This window comes from Rutidosis leptorrhynchoides, chromosome 3 (assembly GCF_046630445.1).
Source record: "Rutidosis leptorrhynchoides isolate AG116_Rl617_1_P2 chromosome 3, CSIRO_AGI_Rlap_v1, whole genome shotgun sequence".
In the NCBI taxonomy this organism is placed as follows: Eukaryota; Viridiplantae; Streptophyta; class Magnoliopsida; order Asterales; family Asteraceae; genus Rutidosis; species Rutidosis leptorrhynchoides.
In genome coordinates, this window is record NC_092335.1 from 122,190,374 (window position 1) to 122,211,041 (window position 20,668).

General features: G+C 31.6%; 1 protein-coding gene across 1 annotated transcript in view; it reads left to right on the plus strand.

The window, feature by feature from the left end:
• LOC139900337 (uncharacterized) overlaps window positions 1-14,756 on the plus strand; it is a 38,608-nt gene extending 23,852 nt beyond the window's left edge. The window contains exon 13 of the mRNA XM_071883118.1: window positions 14,589-14,756. Within this exon, the coding sequence (XP_071739219.1) occupies window positions 14,589-14,756 (168 nt within the window). The remainder of the gene's footprint in view (window positions 1-14,588) is intronic.
• The last annotated feature ends 5,912 nt before the right edge of the window (window positions 14,757-20,668 follow it).

The following is a 20,668-nucleotide window of genomic DNA, read 5'->3' on the forward strand; positions in this document are numbered from 1 at the left end:
ATCGTATTCGTATTGATCAGAATTAATCTCGACCCATGGTACCATGTTGTCAAATGACGTGTTGCGTACATAAAGTACCGTGTTGTCAAATGACGTGTTGCGTACAATCATGAGGTCTTATGATTAATCTTCTCGTGTTGTTTACAGGTAGTCCTGAAATATATAAAATCAAATCATAAGTAATTATATATAAAATATCATATTAATTAGAAAAGATATGATTAATTTACTTTATCTCCAAATATTTTCGTAGCTAAACTAGTTTCGGATACCCAATCTTGTTTTAGTCGTAGTTTCTTCATTACAACTCCATTTTTGTTGGTTCAACTTGCCACTTCCTTGGATCGAGTCAAATTTTAAGAATATGAACTAAAAATACCTTAGTTTGTATTCAAAATCACAGGTTATAGGTCAAACTTTGGTAAAACTTATGAAAGTGATCATTTTCCATCATAAAAACAACATTTAATGATCATTTTTCTAAAAATACTTACACTTTGAGTTAAACCATAAAATTTTTATGTGTTAACATATTCATAAGAAATATCATTTTTCCAGAACATGAACTTCCAATTCAAAGTTCAAGATGGTTTTTAATTATCCAACCCAAAACAGCCCCCAGTTGCACTCCGACGACGTAGATTCAGTTTTTAAAGTGTTCTTTGTAAAACCAAGTTATATCTTGTTAAGTTAGCATATCATTATGATATATTACAGGTCTTGAAGTGTTTTAAAAGTTAAGTTAGAAGGATCTATTTAGTTTGCAAACAAGTTTGAAATCATTCAAACTATGTTCTTGTTGTTAAAATTTTACAACATAAAATAAGATAGCTATATAATTATGAATCGAACAAGATTATGAACAAGGTTACTACCTCAAGTTACTTGGACAAAGTTACTGTAAGAGATAAGAAAAAATCTTGGAATCAAAGAGTGGTGGAGTTAGATCAAAAGGTTGGAAGTATACTTCTTCAAATGGGTGGTTATTTTGATATGTTCTTGAAAGAGTTTTCTTATAGTGTTTAAGACTTGTAATTGAAGCTAAATGATGGGGAAAATGCTTGGAGATGATCAAGTATGAAGTTAAGAGTATTTTTAGAGAGAAATGAGGGTGTAGGTATGAGAAAATGGAGTGAAGAAATGGTGTTCATTCATAAAAACGTTTTTAGTTTATAAAGAAAGAAAAGGATTCCTAATTTTATTTTTTACTAATAATTCATGCTACTTAACAAATCCTAGTTACCTCATATCTAGGTCAGTAATAATGTTGATTAGGATGTTGATTTGATGTGTATATATCAATAGTAAATACATATAGAAGCTGGGTATGATACGGGTACATATACCCTAGATATACGTATAGAAATCTTGAGGAAACGGAATGAGAATTCAAATATAGCTATCTTTTGTGAATATACTTATATTGTTTTATGTATTTAAGTCCTTAAAAAGTGATTAGATACATTATATATACGATACATGTATAAGCATTATAGGTTATAAGTATATATATCAAAGAATGTTACGTATAGTTATCGTTTTGAAAACTTAAGTTAGTAGTTTCAAAATATACTTATAACTCATTGTCATTAGTACACAATGAGATGTTAAACCATCCTTAGATCATGTTAAATATATATAAATACATATATATACACAAACGTATAATTATCGTATGTTATATAGTTCGTGATATCATCGGTCAAATTGGACGGTCAAACGTTGTGTAAAACTCGTTTCAAAAACACAAGTCTCAATAATTTGGATTGCTTATCATGTTGGTAAGGTTTAATTTATGTAAATATTAATCTCATAAGTATAAAACGATTGGAAAAATCCGGGTCGTTACAGTACCTACCCGTTAAATAAATTTCGTCCCGAAATTTGAATGGGATGGTCATGGCTGACAATAAGTATGTTTTCATGACATATACGAGTTGGAAATTAGAGTTTTATTATCATCAAGTAATATTGATAAAGCAATTTGATTTTTGTGAAGAGTACGAGTGAGTCTATCACCAAAGGGTGAAATGAGTAGGTATAGATTCGTCATATCTTTTGACGTAGATAGGATTGATTTCCAAGTTCAAGAGATTTGGAGTAAAATCTTCATAATGAGATTTGATTCTTCGATAATCAAGGAAATTAGAATCCGCTTTAAATGCGATCATCTATTTTAATTGCTCTGTCGGATCTTTTACTATAAATCCACCTCCTTTCATTTCCTTACAACTCATACCTTCTATTCTTCCTCCCTCAATTCATACTTTAAAACATTTATCAGTATGCTTCATCCAGTACTGATCCTGGATATACTCTTAACTTTCATCTCTGTCATTCTTCTTTTTCATCTACCTCCGGAGGATTTTATTTATTTCTACTATTACCTTGGGGTTATAGTATTGTTAATTCTCCCGTGCCTTTACGTTGCAATACGTATTGATATACACGGTTTGTAATTTATTTGTTGTTGTCTAGCTTTATATTTTCTTTTATATTCAACAGTTCCATACTTCTGTTTCCTCTTCCTGACTTCGAGTCAAGCGAATAATGGTCCGGAATTCGTAGGTATGAATTTTGAAATAAAAATAGTTAATGTTCTAAGAAGGAAATAGTAATTGCACGATCTTGATTTGGTAAGTTACCAGAATGTCCGAAAAGATAGAATTATCAAGGAGATATGTTCTTAATATGTTTGGAGATTGGGTAGAATGTAAGAGTTGTGTAACATGGCACATGATGACGTTATGATCTGTGAATCATTATGTTCCATTTAGAAACTCAGCATGAATTACTGTAATATAATCACGTTGATCAAGTGTCATTATATTATACTAATTCATGCTTCAGTTTCCAACACTACTTCAAAACATTCATATTTTAAACTCGAATTTTTCAGAGTTTAGAAACTAACACAGTTTCTTTTATGTTGTAACGCAAATATTGTGAAGAGATAAATAATTTTTGATGAGGATAGTTGGGAATATATCTTCAGGAATATCGGAGATACTTATAATGAAAAATACGATGATATCTTAGAATATCTAAGATCAGGGAATGACGCGGAAAATCTGTCTGTGAAGGTTTAGAATAAGGAGTAAGGTTCTTACTAACGGTTTCAGCAGACACTGAATCATTTGAATCCTTTGAAGGTAGATTTCGTCATTGTGATTTGTCCACGACCTCCTTTATACTTTGCTCAATCCATTTTCCAGTACCAAATTTTTCGTTCGAGCTTTTCCAATCTATTATTCTTTATTGTCAAACTTCTGACCGTAATTGTTGTCTACTGTCTTTACCACTTTATCAGTCTTTTCCAAAACTAAATAGCACTAATTCATAGACTGGAGCATTTTTCAGAAACTTCACATTTGAAATATGTAATTCTTGTGGATAGACATTGTATATATATATATATAACTGCCGAAATAGAAATGCTGCTAGATTTCAAAATACCAATTGTTGATTCCGCCAAAGGGGTAACGAGTTGCTGGTACATCTGCTGATAATGTCGTGGAATATAAAAGGTTCCCTGGTAACAAAAGGGTAATCGTATGTATTACAGGTTATAATAAGGCTACTTCGAATGGAAAGTCGAGGTTGACTTGCTGAAACTGTGACAAAATTTGCTATTTTGAAAAGGAATCGCAAAGTTATTTTTGCTAATAAATGCTAAAAGATTTAACGCGGATACGTGTTAAATTATGTCCTTGGTTTCGAGAGCTTTTCAGGTGCAAGACTGCGGGTAATGTGTGGTTGGATCATCATCTCGATTGTCCATTATTTGAAGTGTCTTCAGGAATTTCGAAGGGTTTGATCATAGATTGTAATTGTTAATATATATATGATGTTTTAGGACTTTGAATGATACAAATATTTTTCTGGGTTCCAAGAATCGAATGATGTTCTAGCATAGTTTTGAAGTCAAAGTATAGTTTTGAAAGATGTAAGAGTCCTAAGAGTGATGTCTTCTGTTAAGTCTTGACTTGGATTTCATTTTTCCGTAATCAAATTTGGATGAGAATGGTTGTTTTGATTTCTATGAAAGAATGTATATTATTGTGAAGGTAGTGAGTATAGTTGATGATTGTTGAATCAGAGTCGAAGAATATAATCATATTAATTGTGAATTTATATATCTCTTGGGTATTACCTACCCGTTAAAAAAAATTCACAAGTAATATTTTGTACCAGAGAATTTTATTACAATCTTTATGAAAATATATGTACATATATATCTTCTTCAGATGTAATCATGAATTTAATAAGTCAATATAATATTAGACTCATTTGATTTTCGGTTTGAGCTAGAATAAGTAATCTCTAAAACGATTAGTAACCACATATTCTTCACAGAATATTAATGAAGTTATGGATCAATACTTCATTATTTATTCTTATATATATTTCCTTAGTGAATCATGCTGATACTCATTGAACTCTTGCTAACTTCGCAAGATATGAATGTTGTTTCCCAGTAAGCTTCGAGTACATTGAAGATGAAAGTGTAAAATCAAACATATTATTGAATAATACACTTGGTTTATTATAAAACGAAATTCATTGAATTGAAACAGGGATTGTAGTTAACGATGATTAAGTTGCTGACGAAGGACGTACATCATTGCATATTTGTAGTATGAATTTAAACGAGTAGTATCTACCCTTTTTCAATTCATACTTAATAGCTTAGTACGAAAAGATTTATTTTGGTTTTCGAATTCATATATATAAAATATTTATATAAATTCTTCAGAAGAATGAGTTAATACTTCATAACTCGTTGATGCAATATACGCGTTATTGATGATGTCCACGGTGATTCTTGAACTGGTGGAGCTTGTGATGTTAAAGTTGCTGACGATTCTAACGATGTTGACAGCACTGACTGTGTTGGTGAGGCTAAGGGTACTGCTGATGCTGTTGGTAAAACAAGTCTAGCTTGTACCTTACGCATCATTCTTGTCGGGGTTTCTACTCTTCCTTTTATCATTTCTGTCCACTCATCTGATTTATGGTTAAGGCAGAAATAGATAATCTCTATGTCTTTAGAGATTACATAATCACCATAGAATGTTTCTCCGATGAAGTTATGAATCAATACTTCATCGTTTGTTGTTGTTGGTACTTCTTGGTATCTATGGTGCGTGTGACGTTGATATCCAAGGTACGAATGGTGATATTGAGGCGTGTGATGTGGATGTGATTGTTGGTGGTGGTAATGATCCTGTTGATGTTGATGATGGTGATAACGTTGATGCTGGTGATGCTGCTGGTGCTTAGGGTATTGAGGCTTGCGATGTTGATGTTATTGACGGTACTGGTTATACTGCTGATGCTGCTGATGGTGTTTGTAACCTTCGTACCGTATACTCCAAAGCCACTACCCAAGTGCGAAGCTCGTTGACTTCTTCTATTACACCGGGGTGATTGTCGGTTCGGACGAGTGGATAAATAAAATCTAGAATTTGATGTAGTATATAATCGTGATGAGATACTCTGGAAATGAGAGAGAAAATGGTTTCTCGAACAGGTTCGCCGGTAAGTGCTTCAGGTTCATCGTCAAGAGGGCAATTTGGTGGATGGAAGGGATCACCTTCTTCTTGTCTCCAATGATTGAGGAGGCTACGAACCCATCCCCAATCCATCCAAAATAGATGATGACTGATTGGTTGATCCATTCCGGTCACACTGCTTTCGGAGCTTGAGTGGTATTCCATATCGGAATCCGAGGGACTTCAACTAGTGAAGAGTTCCATTTCGTATGATTGAATAAAGGATTTTTTCGATATGAAATGATTTTCCGGCTATCGGGTGGTATTCTAATTATATAGAATATCCATATATATAGAACAAAAGATCTCATAGATTATGGAGGGATTTACGGAATATGTCAGATAAAGTTTACAGTAACAGATACGTGTAGATATGAATTAGCAAATACGCTAAGATATGAATTTTGTCTATACACCATTCATGCAATGAATGCAGTAAGACGCGTTTAGACTTAAGATGATAAGCAGGTAATTTCCTACAGATGATAAGTAGATGATTTTTGACACAAAATGATAAGCAAAATTTTGACATGCAGACACGGTCGAAGTCCAGACTCACTAATGCAACCTAACGACTTATCAGTTAGACACACTAATGCAGACCTGGTTCGCTAAGACCATGGCTCTGATACCACATGAAACGACCAGACCCAATCCATAGGGACGAATACAATAACATATGATTACATCGCGAGGCATTTGACCTCTATATGATACGTTTTATAAACATTGCATTCTTTTGAAAAGATATACCATAAATGAATATTTAAAATTCAATGTTTTCAACATCTGATGATTTCTACATATAGACAATCACCGTAAATAACAGTTTACAAGAATACTTCCGTTGACAATGCAGTCAAAATAAATACACGGTGATGAATTTGTGAAAGCAATGCTTCCTCGAATAAAACATGTATGACTCCATGCACATGGTTTCTCTAACATATATTCAAACAGTGAAAGACTTCTAGGATCCTGAGAATAAACATGCTTTAAACGTCAACATAAAGTTGGTGAGATATAGGTTTAATGCTAGCAGCGTTATAAATATAGACCACAAGATTTCATATACATAAACGTTTTAATAAAAAATATTCTAAGTTGTTGAGCACTTGATAACCATACTTAACATTTAATCAACGTCGCATATTCCCTTTATTATGAAATCTTACTACACCGTACCAAGTGTAGTCACCGAAACGAAGTACTGTGCAACCGTTGAATACTGGTCGTCCAGTCCGGTTGGGGTTGTCAGGCCCGATAGATCTATCAACAGGATTCGCGTTTACAATACCTCATGTAAATAGTAGTTACCAAGTTACAGAGAAGTATGCCAGTGGTACAACTCAACATAGAATATATATATATTTTTAATCACTTGTGTCCATAACGTAAATCATAAAATGCATGTATTCTCATCCCGAAATATTTAGAGTTTAAAAGTGGGACTATATACTCACTTTTGCCTTGAAGGTATTTAACTCGACTTGGTCTCCGATAGATATCACGAACCTAACCATATATATAATATATCAACATATTTTCTTTTCAAGTAATCGTTACATATATATATATATATATATATATATATATATATATATATATATATATATATATATATATACACACTTATAATACTTTTAATATTTTCTTAGTCCGTAGTTAGCAGTCCGATGTTAGTGGTCCACAATTAGTTGCTCAATAAAATAAATAAAGACCCCATCGTATTCGTATTGATCAGAATTAATCTCGACCCATGGTACCATGTTGTCAAATGACGTGTTGCGTACATAAAGTACCGTGTTGTCAAATGACGTGTTGCGTACAATCATGAGGTCTTATGATTAATCTTCTCGTGTTGTTTACGGGTGGTCCTGAAATATATAAAATCAAATCATAAGTAATTATATATAAAATATCATATTAATTAGAAAATATATGATTAATTTACTTTATCTCCAAATATTTTCGTAGCTAAACTAGTTTCGGATACCCAATCTTGTTTTAGTCGTAGTTTCTTCATTACAACTCCGTTTTTATTGGTTCAACTTGCCACTTCCTTGGATCGAGTCAAATTTTAAGAATATGAACTAAAAATACCTTAGTTTGTATTCGAAATCACAGGTTATATGTCAAACTTTGGTAAAACTTATGAAAGTGATCATTTTCCATCATAAAAACAACATTTAATGATCATTTTTCTAAAAATACTTACACTTTGAGTTAAACTATGAAATTTTTATGTGTTAACATATTCATAAGAAATATCATTTTTCCAGAACATGAACTTCCAATTCAAAGTTCAAGATGGTTTTTAATTATCCAACCCAAAACAGCCCCCGGTTGCACTCCGACGACGTAGATTCAGATTTTAAGGTGTTCTTTGTAAAACCAAGTTGTATCTTGTTAAGTTAGCATATCATTATGATATATTACAGGTCTTGAAGTATTTTAAAAGTAAAGTTAGAATGATCTATTTAGTTTGCAAACAAGTTTGAAATCATTCAAACTATGTTCTTGTTGTTAAAATTTTACAACATAAAATAAGATAGCTATATAATTATGAATCGAACAAGATTATGAACAAGGTTACTACCTCAAGTTACTTGGACAAAGTTACTGTAAGAGATAATAAAAAATCTTGGAATCAAAGAGTGGTGGAGTTAGATCAAAAGGTTGGAAGTATACTTCTTCAAATGGGTGGTTATTTTGATATGTTCTTGAAAGAGTTTTCTTATGGTGTTTAAGGCTTGTAATTGAAGCTAAATGATGGGGAAAATTCTTGAAGATGATCAAGTATGAAGTTAAGAGTATTTTGAGAGAGAAATGAGGGTGTAGGTATGAGAAAATGGAGTGAAGAAATGGTGTTCATTCATAAAAATATTTTTAGTTTATAAAGAAAGAAAAGGATTCCTAATTTTGTTTTCTTACTAATAATTCATGCTACTTGACAAATCCTAGTTACCTCATATCTAGGGCAGTAATAATGTTGATTAGGATGTTGATTTTATGTGTATATACCAATAGTAAATACATATAGAAGCTGGGTATGATACGGGTACATATACCCTAGATATACGTATAGAAATCTTGAGGAAACGGAATGAGAATTCAAATATAGCTATCTTTTGTGAATATACTTATATTGTTTTATGTATTTAAGTCCTTAAAAAGTGATTAGATACATTATATATACGATACATGTATAAGCATTATAGGTTATAAGTATATATATCAAAGAATGTTACGTATAGTTATCGTTTTGAAAACTTAAGTTAGTAGTTTCAAAATATACTTATAACTCATTGTCATTAGTACACAATGAGATATTAAACCATCATTAGATCATGTTAAATATATATAAATACATATATATACACAAACGTATAATTATCGTATGTTATATAGTTCGTGATATCATCGGTCAAATTGGACGGTCAAACGTTGTGTAAAACTCTTTTCAAAAACACAAGTCTCAACAATTTGGATTGCTTATCATGTTGGTAAGGTTTAATTTATGTAAATATTAATCTCATAAGTATAAAACGATTGGAAAAATCCGGGTCGTTACACTCGGCTTCAAGTTTCTCTTTTTTCATTTTACTCGGGTAAGGAAGTGGTGGTTGGTATGGTTTAACATAAGGTTTAGCCTTAACTGTGTTATCTTAATTAACCTTTTCAACTACCGGTTCTTTTTCCTTATCTTGATCAGGTTGTGGTTCTTGTGGAGTAGGAATAGCTTCATCAGAAGTTACAGGTATTTCAGGTGGTTTAAGTGTTGTACCACTTCTTGTGGTAATGGCTTTAGCTGTTTCATTCCGGGGGTTAGTATCTGTATCACTAGGTAAACTTCCCGGTTTTCTTTCACCTATTAACCTTGCTATGTTACTTACTTCTTGTTCCAAGTTTTGAATAGAAGCTTGTTGATTTCTAAATGCTTGAGCATTTTGTTCATTAGTTTGTTTTTGAGATGTGAAAAACTGCGTTTGAGTTTCAACTAGCTTTGTCATCATATCTTCTAAATTCGGCTTTTTATCATCGGTTTGTGGTGGTTTGTTTTGAAAATTAGGTCTTTGCTGATTGTAAGTATTATTGGATACTTGTTGATTGTTAGGACCTTGTTGGTTGTTGTATGAAATATTTCAATTATAATTCTGGTTTTGATTGTAAATTGGTCTTGGCGGTTGATAATTATTCTGATAATTATTTCCAGGCCTTTGGTTTAGATATGAAACATTCTCTCTTTGTTTCATTGTTAATTCAATACTGAGACAATCTTTTGTCAAATGTGGTCCTCCACACTGCTCACAACTAATTCGTATTGAGTGGATATCTTTAGTCATCTTTTCCATTCGTCTCTCGACAGCATCTATCTTTGCGGAAATGGAATCTAAGTCATGGTTAGAATTGGCTCTAGCTGCTTTAGATGATCTAACGATATCTTTTTCTTGGTGCCACTCATGTGAGTGGGAAGCAGTGTTATCAATAATTTTGTAAGCATCAGTTTCGGTTTTCTTCATAATAGAACCACCAGCTGCTATATCGATGTCTTTCCTTGTAGTGATGTCGCATCCTTGGTAGAATATTTATACTATTTGACAAGTGTCTAAACCATGTTGCGGACATCCTCTTAATAACTTTCAAAATCTTGTCCATGCCTCATATAGAGTTTCATTCGGTTTCTGTGTGAACGTAACAATTTCTCCTTGAAGTCTTACGGCTTTAGATGCCGGAAAGAATTGTTTAAGAAATTTTTCAACTAAAACGTCCCATGTATCAATCGCCCCTTCAGGTAACGATTCCAACCAATCTTTGGCTTCTCCCTTTAAAGTCCAGGGAAATAACATGAGATATATCTGTTCATCCTCCACTTCTCGGATTTTAAATAGAGTGCAGATGCTATTAAAGGTACGAAGATGTTCATTTGGATCTTCCTTCGGCGCACCACTAAATTGGCATTGATTAGTCACCATGTGTAGAATTTGTCCTTTGATTTCATAATCTGGTGCATTAATGTCTGGATGAGTAATTGCGTGACCTTGGCCAGTGCGTTTAGCTCTCATTCGGTCTTCCATACTTAAAGGTTCCAGATTCTCCATAATTGAATTTGTTGAATCGGAATCACTAGAGGATTCTGATTTAATGGTTCGTTCCTCAACAATATCTGTTTGAATGATTGGTGGTTCCGGAGGAAAAATTAATGGTTCAGGATCTACGAATTGTCCCTGAATATTCTCCGGATTCTCAATTGTGAGGTAGGGTTCAAAAAATGGATTATCGGAAATTTGAATTGGAGTACTTGGTCGACTGGATGACGATTCTAAAGAAAAATCAATGACGGTAATATTAGCTAGATGTCTTGATCGAGTTACAGGTGGTGAACGTACAAAAGGTGGTGAACGTCTTGCTCGGTGCATTCACTGAATATCCTATTAGTTTTTTAAAAGGAAAGAAAAATTATATAAGTTATCCAATTAATAGACTTTTCTGATTTTGCCCACGTTTCGAATAGCCAAAAGATGCAGCAGAGGGGCAGGATTCCTTTGGTCTCAATATAATTGAGGACTGTTTGGCTCCAATAACCCGGTCCACGTACAAATCCAACTATTACTACGAATCAGAAAATTTTGATGTCTATCAATTTAACCACTTAAAATAAATTTTCGTAATTTTAAGAAGTATAGATAAGAAGTAGAAAAAAAAAATCTATATCCTAAAACTAGAATAGCGAGAAATAAGAAAGAAAAAGAGTGCGTCGAAAAAGGTCGAAAAAGAAAAGATCGAAAAAATAAAAGGCGTCAAAAAATAAGAAGTAATAAAAAAAATGACTTATAGAACTTAAAAACACTCGACTAACCCAACCTTATTACTATCACTAACTTAAAATTATAATCGCAAATTGAGATTACTAATTGGAATGATAATTGATACATAGGTAAAAGGCGTCTAAAAATATTAAAGCTTACAAGTAAAACTATATCCCAAATGGCAATATCTTAAAAAGGTACTAAAACTTAAAAAGGCGTCGCAAAATTCTAAATCACCTAAATCTTAGTCTAAAAAAAAAAACACTTAAGGGATTTTACGGCAAAGCCTAAAAATCTAGAAATAAAAATAACTATGGCAAAAACTATGAATTAAAACTAAATACGAGCGAAAAATACAAAAAATTACGCTAAAACAATTAAAAAGGGACAAAATATAAAAATATACTAAAAGTTGTAAAAAGTACAATTTTTTATAAAAATATTATTTTTATATTATTTATTTAATAAAACTATTAATTTTACAATTTAAATAAACTAATTTAACTAAATATAAAATAAATTAAAAACTAAAATTAAACTAAATAATAAAATATTAAAACCTAATTAGGGTTTATTAAATAATAATAATACACCGTAATTAATGCAGTTAGGGTTTCCTGTTGGCGTGTCAGACACTCTCATGCGATCGCATGAGTTTATGCCTTCGGGCTCATGCGATCGCATGAGCCAGGATTTTAGGCCAGGTTACGGGCTGCTACAGTAGCAGGCCCGAGAGTTTATTTTATTTTTATTTTACTGTGTTTATTTTTTCTGTTTTAAATATTTATATAATATATTTTTATAAATTAAATAAAACTTATATTTTTATAAAATAAATATAAAGAAACTTTTATAGAACTTAAATATTTAACAAACTCTTAAAAATATTTATATTTATATTTTTCTTTTTATATTTTCGAATATATTAAAACGTATTTTTACAAAAGCGTATTTTAATAAAAGTAAACTAAAAATAAAAATCTTTTTTTTTATTTAGCGTTGCGCTTCCGGCTTTTAAGCAAGAAAAATTCCCGGCAGCGGCGCCAAAAATACTTGATGTTAAAGCTAAGGGGTATAAAATACTATTAAATTTTACAAGGAAATACTATTAAATACGATACAATTTTACACAAGATATTTATTTATTTAGAGAATGGATATACTTAAACCTTGCTACAACACTTATAGACAGTGTACCTAATCGTACAGTAGTGTAGTTTTTAGTAAGTCCGGTTCGTTCCACAGGGAATCTTTTAATCAAAGCTTAACGCTATATTAGTTTTATTTTATAAAAATATAAATATATATATAAGTAATATTATTATTATAAAAGGGGGTTTTTTACCGTTTAATGACCGGTTTGTCAATTTTAAAAACTTTAGTCGCAGTTAAAACAAAATGTAAAATATTGAATAAATAAAAGACTTAATTTAAAGCGTAAAGTAAATAATGATAATGAATTTGCGATAAATAAAAGTGCGATAATTAAAAAGTACGATAATTAAAAGTGCAATTAAATACAATAACAAAAAATAAAAGTGCGATAATTAGAAGTGCAATTAAATATAAAATAAAGGAAATTAAATATGAAATAAAAGAATTATGCTTATTTAAACTTCCGTAATCATGATGTTTGACGTGTTGATTTTAGTTTTATGCCCATGGGTTAATTGTCCTTTGTCCTGGATTATTTAATATGTCCGTCTGGTTTTTGTCCATAACAGTCCATCAGTCATAAATATAAAGTGCGAGTGTCCTCGTCAAATTATCCTTATACCCGAAGTTAAATATTCCAACTAATTGGGGACTTAAACTGTAACAAGATTTTAATACTTTGTTTAATAATTACACCAGGATGTCGACTGAGTGTAACCCAAGGTTTTAATACTTTGTTATCAATTATGCCAAGTGTCCTTGTACATAATTTCACCCCTGTTTTAATAATTCTAGTGGCTATTAATCCATTCCCGTGTCCGGTTAAATGAACGATTATTCGTACATATAAATATCCCGCCCATCGTGTCCGATTGAGTGTATATGGTTATTTATAGGGACGTCCAATTGTAAATCTTTATATTAAAATTAACAAACTATCATTTAGTTAAACAAATATAAAGCCCATTAATAGCCCATAGTCTAATTTCCACAAGTGTCGTTCTTTTGTCCAAACCCCAATTATGGTACAAAGCCCAATTACCCAATTTTAGTAATTAGCCCAACATCATGATTACTTCGTTTTAAATAAGCATAATAATAACTTAGCTACGAGACATTAAATTAAAAAGGTTGAACATAACTTACAATGATTAAAAATAGCGTAGCGTTACCCGGACAGAATTTTGACTTACACCTTTACAACATTCGCTAACACACCCTTATTATTAGGATTTAAAATTAAAATTAAAATTAAAATATAAATTATATATACATATACTACGTTTGAGTGAAGAAGAAAAAGATGTGTTTTTACGTTCACCAAACTGCGAATTTATAGGCCTGTGGGCTGGAAAATATGCTCATGCGATCGCATGGAGTTTCTTCCTCCAGGCCATGCGATCGCATGGCCAGCTGGGGAGACTCAAAAGTCTTTGTTTTTTTATGCCGGCGGTTTTTAAATATAATATAATATATGTATTAATTTTAAGAATTAATTATATATTATATTATATTCATGTGCATAGTTGACTTGAAATTTTTAGTCCGTTGCGTCGAGCGTTGAGAGTTGACTCTGGTCCCGGTTCCGGATTTTCGAACGTCCTTGCGTACAATTTAATATCTTGTACTTTGCGTTTTGAATCTTGTACTCTTGTAATTTCGAGACGTTTCTTATCAATAATTGGAACCTCTTTGATTGTAATTTGTTCTTTTAAGCTTTTTGGTCGTTTGCGTCTTTAATTCGTCGAATCTGTCTTTTGTCTTCACCTTTTATTATTTAAACGAATATCACTTGTAAATAGAACAATTGCAACTAAAAGCTTGTCTTTCTTGAGGAATAATGCTATAAAATATATGTTCGTTTTTAGCATTATCAATGACAAAGAGAAAATCAATAAAAGGAACCTCGAAGCTTCTATTACTGATTTATCTGAATCTGCAAAGTTATCCAACTAATTTACTTTTAAGCTACTACAACCAGTTTATGCATCTTCAACATGTCATTTGTCTATTTTGTATTTCATACTTATAATATAATTTTTAACACATACATATTTGTCAATTTCAGTGTGGATCAACCAACTTGTCATCCGATAGGAATGAAAATGTTGATCTGGGAAACAGTACTGGCTATACGCCGCCAAAAAAGGTTATTAAACAAGAACCAAAAGGTAGCCCAGTTTCAGTCAAATCTTCCACAACTAAAGCAAAGAAGGCTATTCTTGCTGATGATTAATGTGGCAATTCGTTTCAAGTGTTTCAAGCCTTTTAGTACACTTTTTTAATAAGCACTTTACTAACTCGCGTTTTTTATATTTAGCTTTTGCTTGGTGTTTTTGAATGAATGATGTATGCTTGATCAACTTTATTTTTAACATTTTAATGTTTGTTCAATTTTCAATTACTCCTTATGACTATATGTTGTTTATGTTCCTACTTGCTCTTACACTCACTTAATTGTTCTACACTAACTTAATCAACAAACATTTACTTTATTATTATATACAAACTAGTTAAAGACCCGCGATTTCGTGGGGTTTTTAAATAGTGAAATCATTAATTAATACCATATTATATTGTATTTGTTATTTTGCTTTCAATTTGGTTATCCAAACAATCTAAACACATCAGGGAAATAGAATACTCAATCTTCTTTCAACACTTCAAAATTCAATTTAATTCAATTTTTTTTACGGACATGGCTACAGGTCTTCGAATAGTAGAAGATATCTTCAAAGATTATAGCGGTCACTGTTCCGGCATCGTTCGTGCCCTAACTCATGGTACAATTTATAAATTTTTTTATTAAACCTAACCCTAATTTTAATCCATAAAAAATCCCTCTCTTTTTTTCAAGTTACTTACTTTCGGATCCATGTTGTGATTTGATTTACTCAGATGTTGATCATCTTTAATTTGATCTGAGTAATTTGATTTTCTCTTTCAGGTTAGGGTTTAGGGGTTAGATTTAGGGTTTAGGGTCTTACTCACCTTTATAGACTCTATTGATTGTTCACTTGATTAAAATTCAAATTTTATGATGTATGCTTACGCCTTCTCTTTCGGTGTATCAAATGTGCATCATGTAATTGTGCATATTGTTTGAGCTATATTTGTTTGTGATGCATTCTCTACTGGTTTATACACTCATACTTAATTTTAGACGTAATGATTAATTAAACCAGAAGTTGCAATTCATCACTTCGTGGGTCCTTGGTGATGATTAAAGCTAAAGTACATGTGTACATAATATGTAGCTATTTTGAATAGATAAAGCGTACTACACGAGTTGCGAGTGTTACTATTGTATGTGATCAAAAGATACACATTTGGTGCTTCCCAGCCTTGACAAATGTCACGGATAAGTTAATATTATATAAAGCATTTGTTAAATTATGTTTTTATGTTAACCTTCAAAACTTCTTTCTTTGTGCATATTGTTAATTTGTGTTATGTAAGCAAATAACCCAAATGTGCAAAGTTAAGAAAAATAGACCACAATTTAAGTTTCATAGTGAATTGGAAAAAATCCAATTAGTGCAGCTAATTTTGATCAGTTAAGGATGGAAAGAATGATGTTTGTATTGGTAAAATAGTAGTCAAATAGTGGTCATCATGGGATGCAGGAGTAGGCATCTAAAGATATTTGGTAGCGATTGTTAACAACCAGGTTTGATTACTATTGAGGGTTTAGTACTTTAGTCAATTAGTACAACAACAACAAAACCCAATACCACATAGTCAATTAGTAGTCATCATGTTGCTGCCTCAGTTTTGTAGTCATTGACGCTTGCTCTAGATGAAATAATATAAAAGTTACCGTATTTGTTACTTTTATGTAAGTAATAGGTTTGTGTATGTAATTTATTTTTTAATTTGAACTTCCTGTATAATTTTCTGTACTATTATTGAGTGTGGTGTTGATGAAGTTATTGTCATTTATGATTTTTTTTATGATTGTTCGGGATACATATTACCATATATATTTGTTATGTGAGGTTTTAATTCCCTACTAATAGCTTTTTATATGTGCAAACTATGTAGTTATGCATTTTTTTTTTTAACTTCATATCCATGATACTGCTATGATAGTATAATAACTAAACCTATAATTTTCAAATGATAAATACTCTTTGTTACTGATTTTGGGTAGGTCTTGTGGAACATTTTTACTCCTCATTTCAAGTAATGGATCTAGATTGACACTTTGTTTACATCTGCAATTCTGGACGGAAAGAGTTATAATGGTTGACTTCTAATGAGTCAAGATTCAAAATAAAATGTTTTGATTTAGAAAGGAATGATAATGAATTTTGGATATACAGGTTAAAGATAGGTACATAATTTTTATTGAGTGGGTATGTTAATATTTTGGATAGTATTTGGATGTGTTGTCAGTTTTTGGATAGTAGCATTGTTAGTGTAGTTTGACCAAATATTGTCAAAGTGACTAAAGCTTAAAATTTTTGAGCCATTTATGCTGCCAATTTTTTTTATCACTAGAAGTTTATATACTAAGTTTATATAACTGTTCCTTGTAGTTAAAAGATCAAACATGTCGAACATGTTAAACAGGTCAATTTTTTGTATTTTTTTTAACTTATTTAATTCAAACAACTCTTGATTACAAATTCTGGTTGTAGTTATGTGACCTATGTTCATTATTACATTCTCTTACTCTAATTTAATATTTTTCAGTAGTCCATGAAATTCAAATGTTCAATACTCTTGATAGCTAATTGAATTCGTAATCATATCCAATTTGACCCATTTGAGTGGAAGTATTAAAATGTCAATCCACTAATAACAAGTATTAAAATTTAGGGTCAAGTCATGAGCTATTTAATATTATATATTATATAAATGTATATAATTATTATAGTTGTGTCGCCTAAGCACATGATTACTATTTGGTTTATGATTTTGCATCTAAGGTGTTAAGGTGTTCGACTAAATTGATTATGTCAGGTGATAATTAAATGTGGACAGAAGATGACAAGTGACTGAAAGGAGCGAAGAAGTTAACAAGGGAACGTCGTCCTTTAGTTTACAGTTTCAATTTGTTCTTACTTTTTGTTTTGTTTCTAATTTCCCCTAAAATCTCACTTTACGCAATTGCTTGCAGGTTGTTACCTGATATCTGCGCATTTTGAGGCGTAATTTGTGTTTCGGGGTAACTTTTTAGCTAACATTCTTCTTGATTTCATTTAGAATTAAAAGTACCCTATTATTTTGTCACTGTTGATACAATTCAGTATTTGACACTATTCACACTTTGAACCTATCTTTGTTGCTCTATATTGAACTCTTTTCTATTTCTATATTTGTTCATTTTTTTGTTTAGGGTTTATGCTTTCCCAATTCAGGTTGAATGTTTTGCAGTATCGATTTCCTAACTGTATGAAATTCTTCAACCGATCTCCGATCGCTGGCATTAAAGGCTATAATTTACATGTTATAATTCACAGATATACTACAACATGTGGTATGAGTTTCATTTTTTCGAAAGATTGTTTTTTTATTCATTTATTTGTAATTTGTTAAATTTAGGAATTGATAGTTTTGATGGAATAATGAAACAGAGATGAAGAGGTTGACAAGGATTTTGGATGTATATATATTCGTGTTAGAATTAGATGGGTGTGTGAGTTTGCCCTTACAACCTGGAGGTTGAGGGTTCGAGTCCTGCTTCGGACATTTCGTGGTGTATATTTATTCGTGTTAGAATTAGATGGGTGTGTGAGTTTTCCTTTAAAAAAAAAAGTTGACAAGGAAAATAGCGATTTCATACATCACAACACCAACGGGTATTACCAATTAGCGATCAACTACAACGATTGTTTGATAATTCTTTGTTGCCTATGCTAACAAATGTAACCCTTCATGCTTTGGAAAATCTAAAATCATTTGAGGTGCGTTGTAGTTTTTTTTTTTTTTTGTAACTACATTTTGTCGGTAAATGCATTTTTACTAATTTAACGTCTATGTTTGATTATTGCAGTTACCCATCTCAGATTTCAGATTTGCTTTCTGGTAGCCCGTTAACTGTATCAAGTCGTTACCAAGGGATGTTCCCAGACGCCGTTAAAGTTAGAGTTTTATTGCCGATCGAAGTAATTATGTGATTGATGCAAAAGTAATAAAGAAAAGGGATGTAAACTTAGACATGGTAAAATATTGATCGATGCAAGTAAATGGCTAACTTTAATTGATTACGTAAATTTACCTTCATTTTTAACATGATATGAAAATAAACCTCTTCATCTCTGTTTCATTATTCCATCAACTATCAATTCATAGAATATGAAAATAAACCTCTTCATCTCTGTTAATGAATATATGACTTGAAAATTGGATTTTATGAATACAGCAAGCATAAAAGCGGGAGACGATTTATTTCATAGAATATGCATATACATGTATTAAATCGAAAATAAACCTGTATAAAACAAGTAACTCGTGGAAATTTGGATGAAGCCCCCTTACACGATTTGTTAATGACCATTGATGATTTGGTATTGCTTCAATAGACTGCTAGTACGGTATTGCTACAATCAACTAACAAAACTCCTTGGAGACAATAAAGAGATGAAGCAATCACTTACTCGCCCACATCTTATGACCAATCCATTGACGCAGCTGCAACAATCTTTTGCTAAAGTCAAAGCCAGCTGCTGTCACATTGACACCTTCTTATCTTTAAGCATATCAACAACGATAACATTGAGTTTATATATATCCTTCTAATTCATAGGCATGGAGCTCTTCAAGTGAAAGCAATCACATCAAATTACTCCTTGAGTCTTCTTTCCTTGATAACTATAGATCATAACTTTAAGCGCTAAAGACTAAATCCCAATTAAGTAATATGAGAACGTGCTTGACTTACGGGTAAAATAGAATAAAAACAGCTAGAAACTTGCTCTTCAAGATTTCCATTGGACCAAAGGATTTGTGCCACTCTCTCTGTTTATGAATTAACCCGTGTTTTGATTATAATTATTAGAAAATGGCATTTTAGAGATGGTTTGTATTTAAAATTGATTACGTAACAGGTTGGAAACCATTATAGTTTGATTATTGATAAATCAAACTTTTACTTTACGTAATAATGTGTTTTTTATTTTACTTAACGCACTCAACTCATTGGGTCAAGATTACTTCAGCGAGCTCATAAATGTAAACTGTGTGAATAGGTTGGAAACTCTAGGAACTATGATGATTTGAAATAGACGATTGAACAAACTCAAAAGTCTCTTAAGCAATCATATTTCATTAATAAAAAACATTGTATTCGCCTTTCAGGTTAAAACATGGAATCGGTCACTATACTGGGGGCGAGACATGACCGCGACTTAAGATTTAAGTTCCGTTGAAAAGACTAAAGGAACGGGGAATGACTACCTGTAATAAAGCACAGGCTAATACGAGCCGATCAGGAGAAGCAAGGCTTTAGATTACCAGATCATGGACACAATCTTCCTAGAGATAGAGAGCTCCTGCCTTTTCTAGCCTCTCTTTCTTACTTGCTTACCTAGCTGTAACAACTATTACCCTTTCTCACCCTAATGTCTGCCTAGCTAAAGTTAGATTGAGGATGAGGTTTTTAGAGGAATTATATATTCCTCCCTACTAATATAGTTTTCTATTTTAATCCATTTTATTGAAAAAAGTTTGGTTAAGTATGTAGTTACTGACTACGTGTACAATGCGTTGATTTTTTTTTTTTTAATAGTAGATGAAAATGAAGTAGGTCAGGTGGGTCAAAATTTCCATCGTGTATCGAAATGACTATAACGTTATAAGTCATTTTGTTTAGCTGGGTTTTGATATTTTTCGCTAATTTTTTTTCCCAATTTTTAAAACGAAGTGCTAGGTTTTTTCTTAAATTTGTGTTTTTATTAAATCAGCTATGTGTTATGGCCTCTTTACATGTGTGTACCATCTTTTCTTAACATAGATTAATGCGTACTTGTGAAATACTTGAATATGTGTGGATGAATACAAAAAAAAATTTCACTCTTGGATGATAATGCGTATTTTTTTTGGCATCATATGTGCTGCTGTACTGCCTTTATCATCAAATTTTGGTAAGACATCAAAGAGGGCATTTTAGTTGTGTGATATTAGTGATGTTGCATTTGAGAA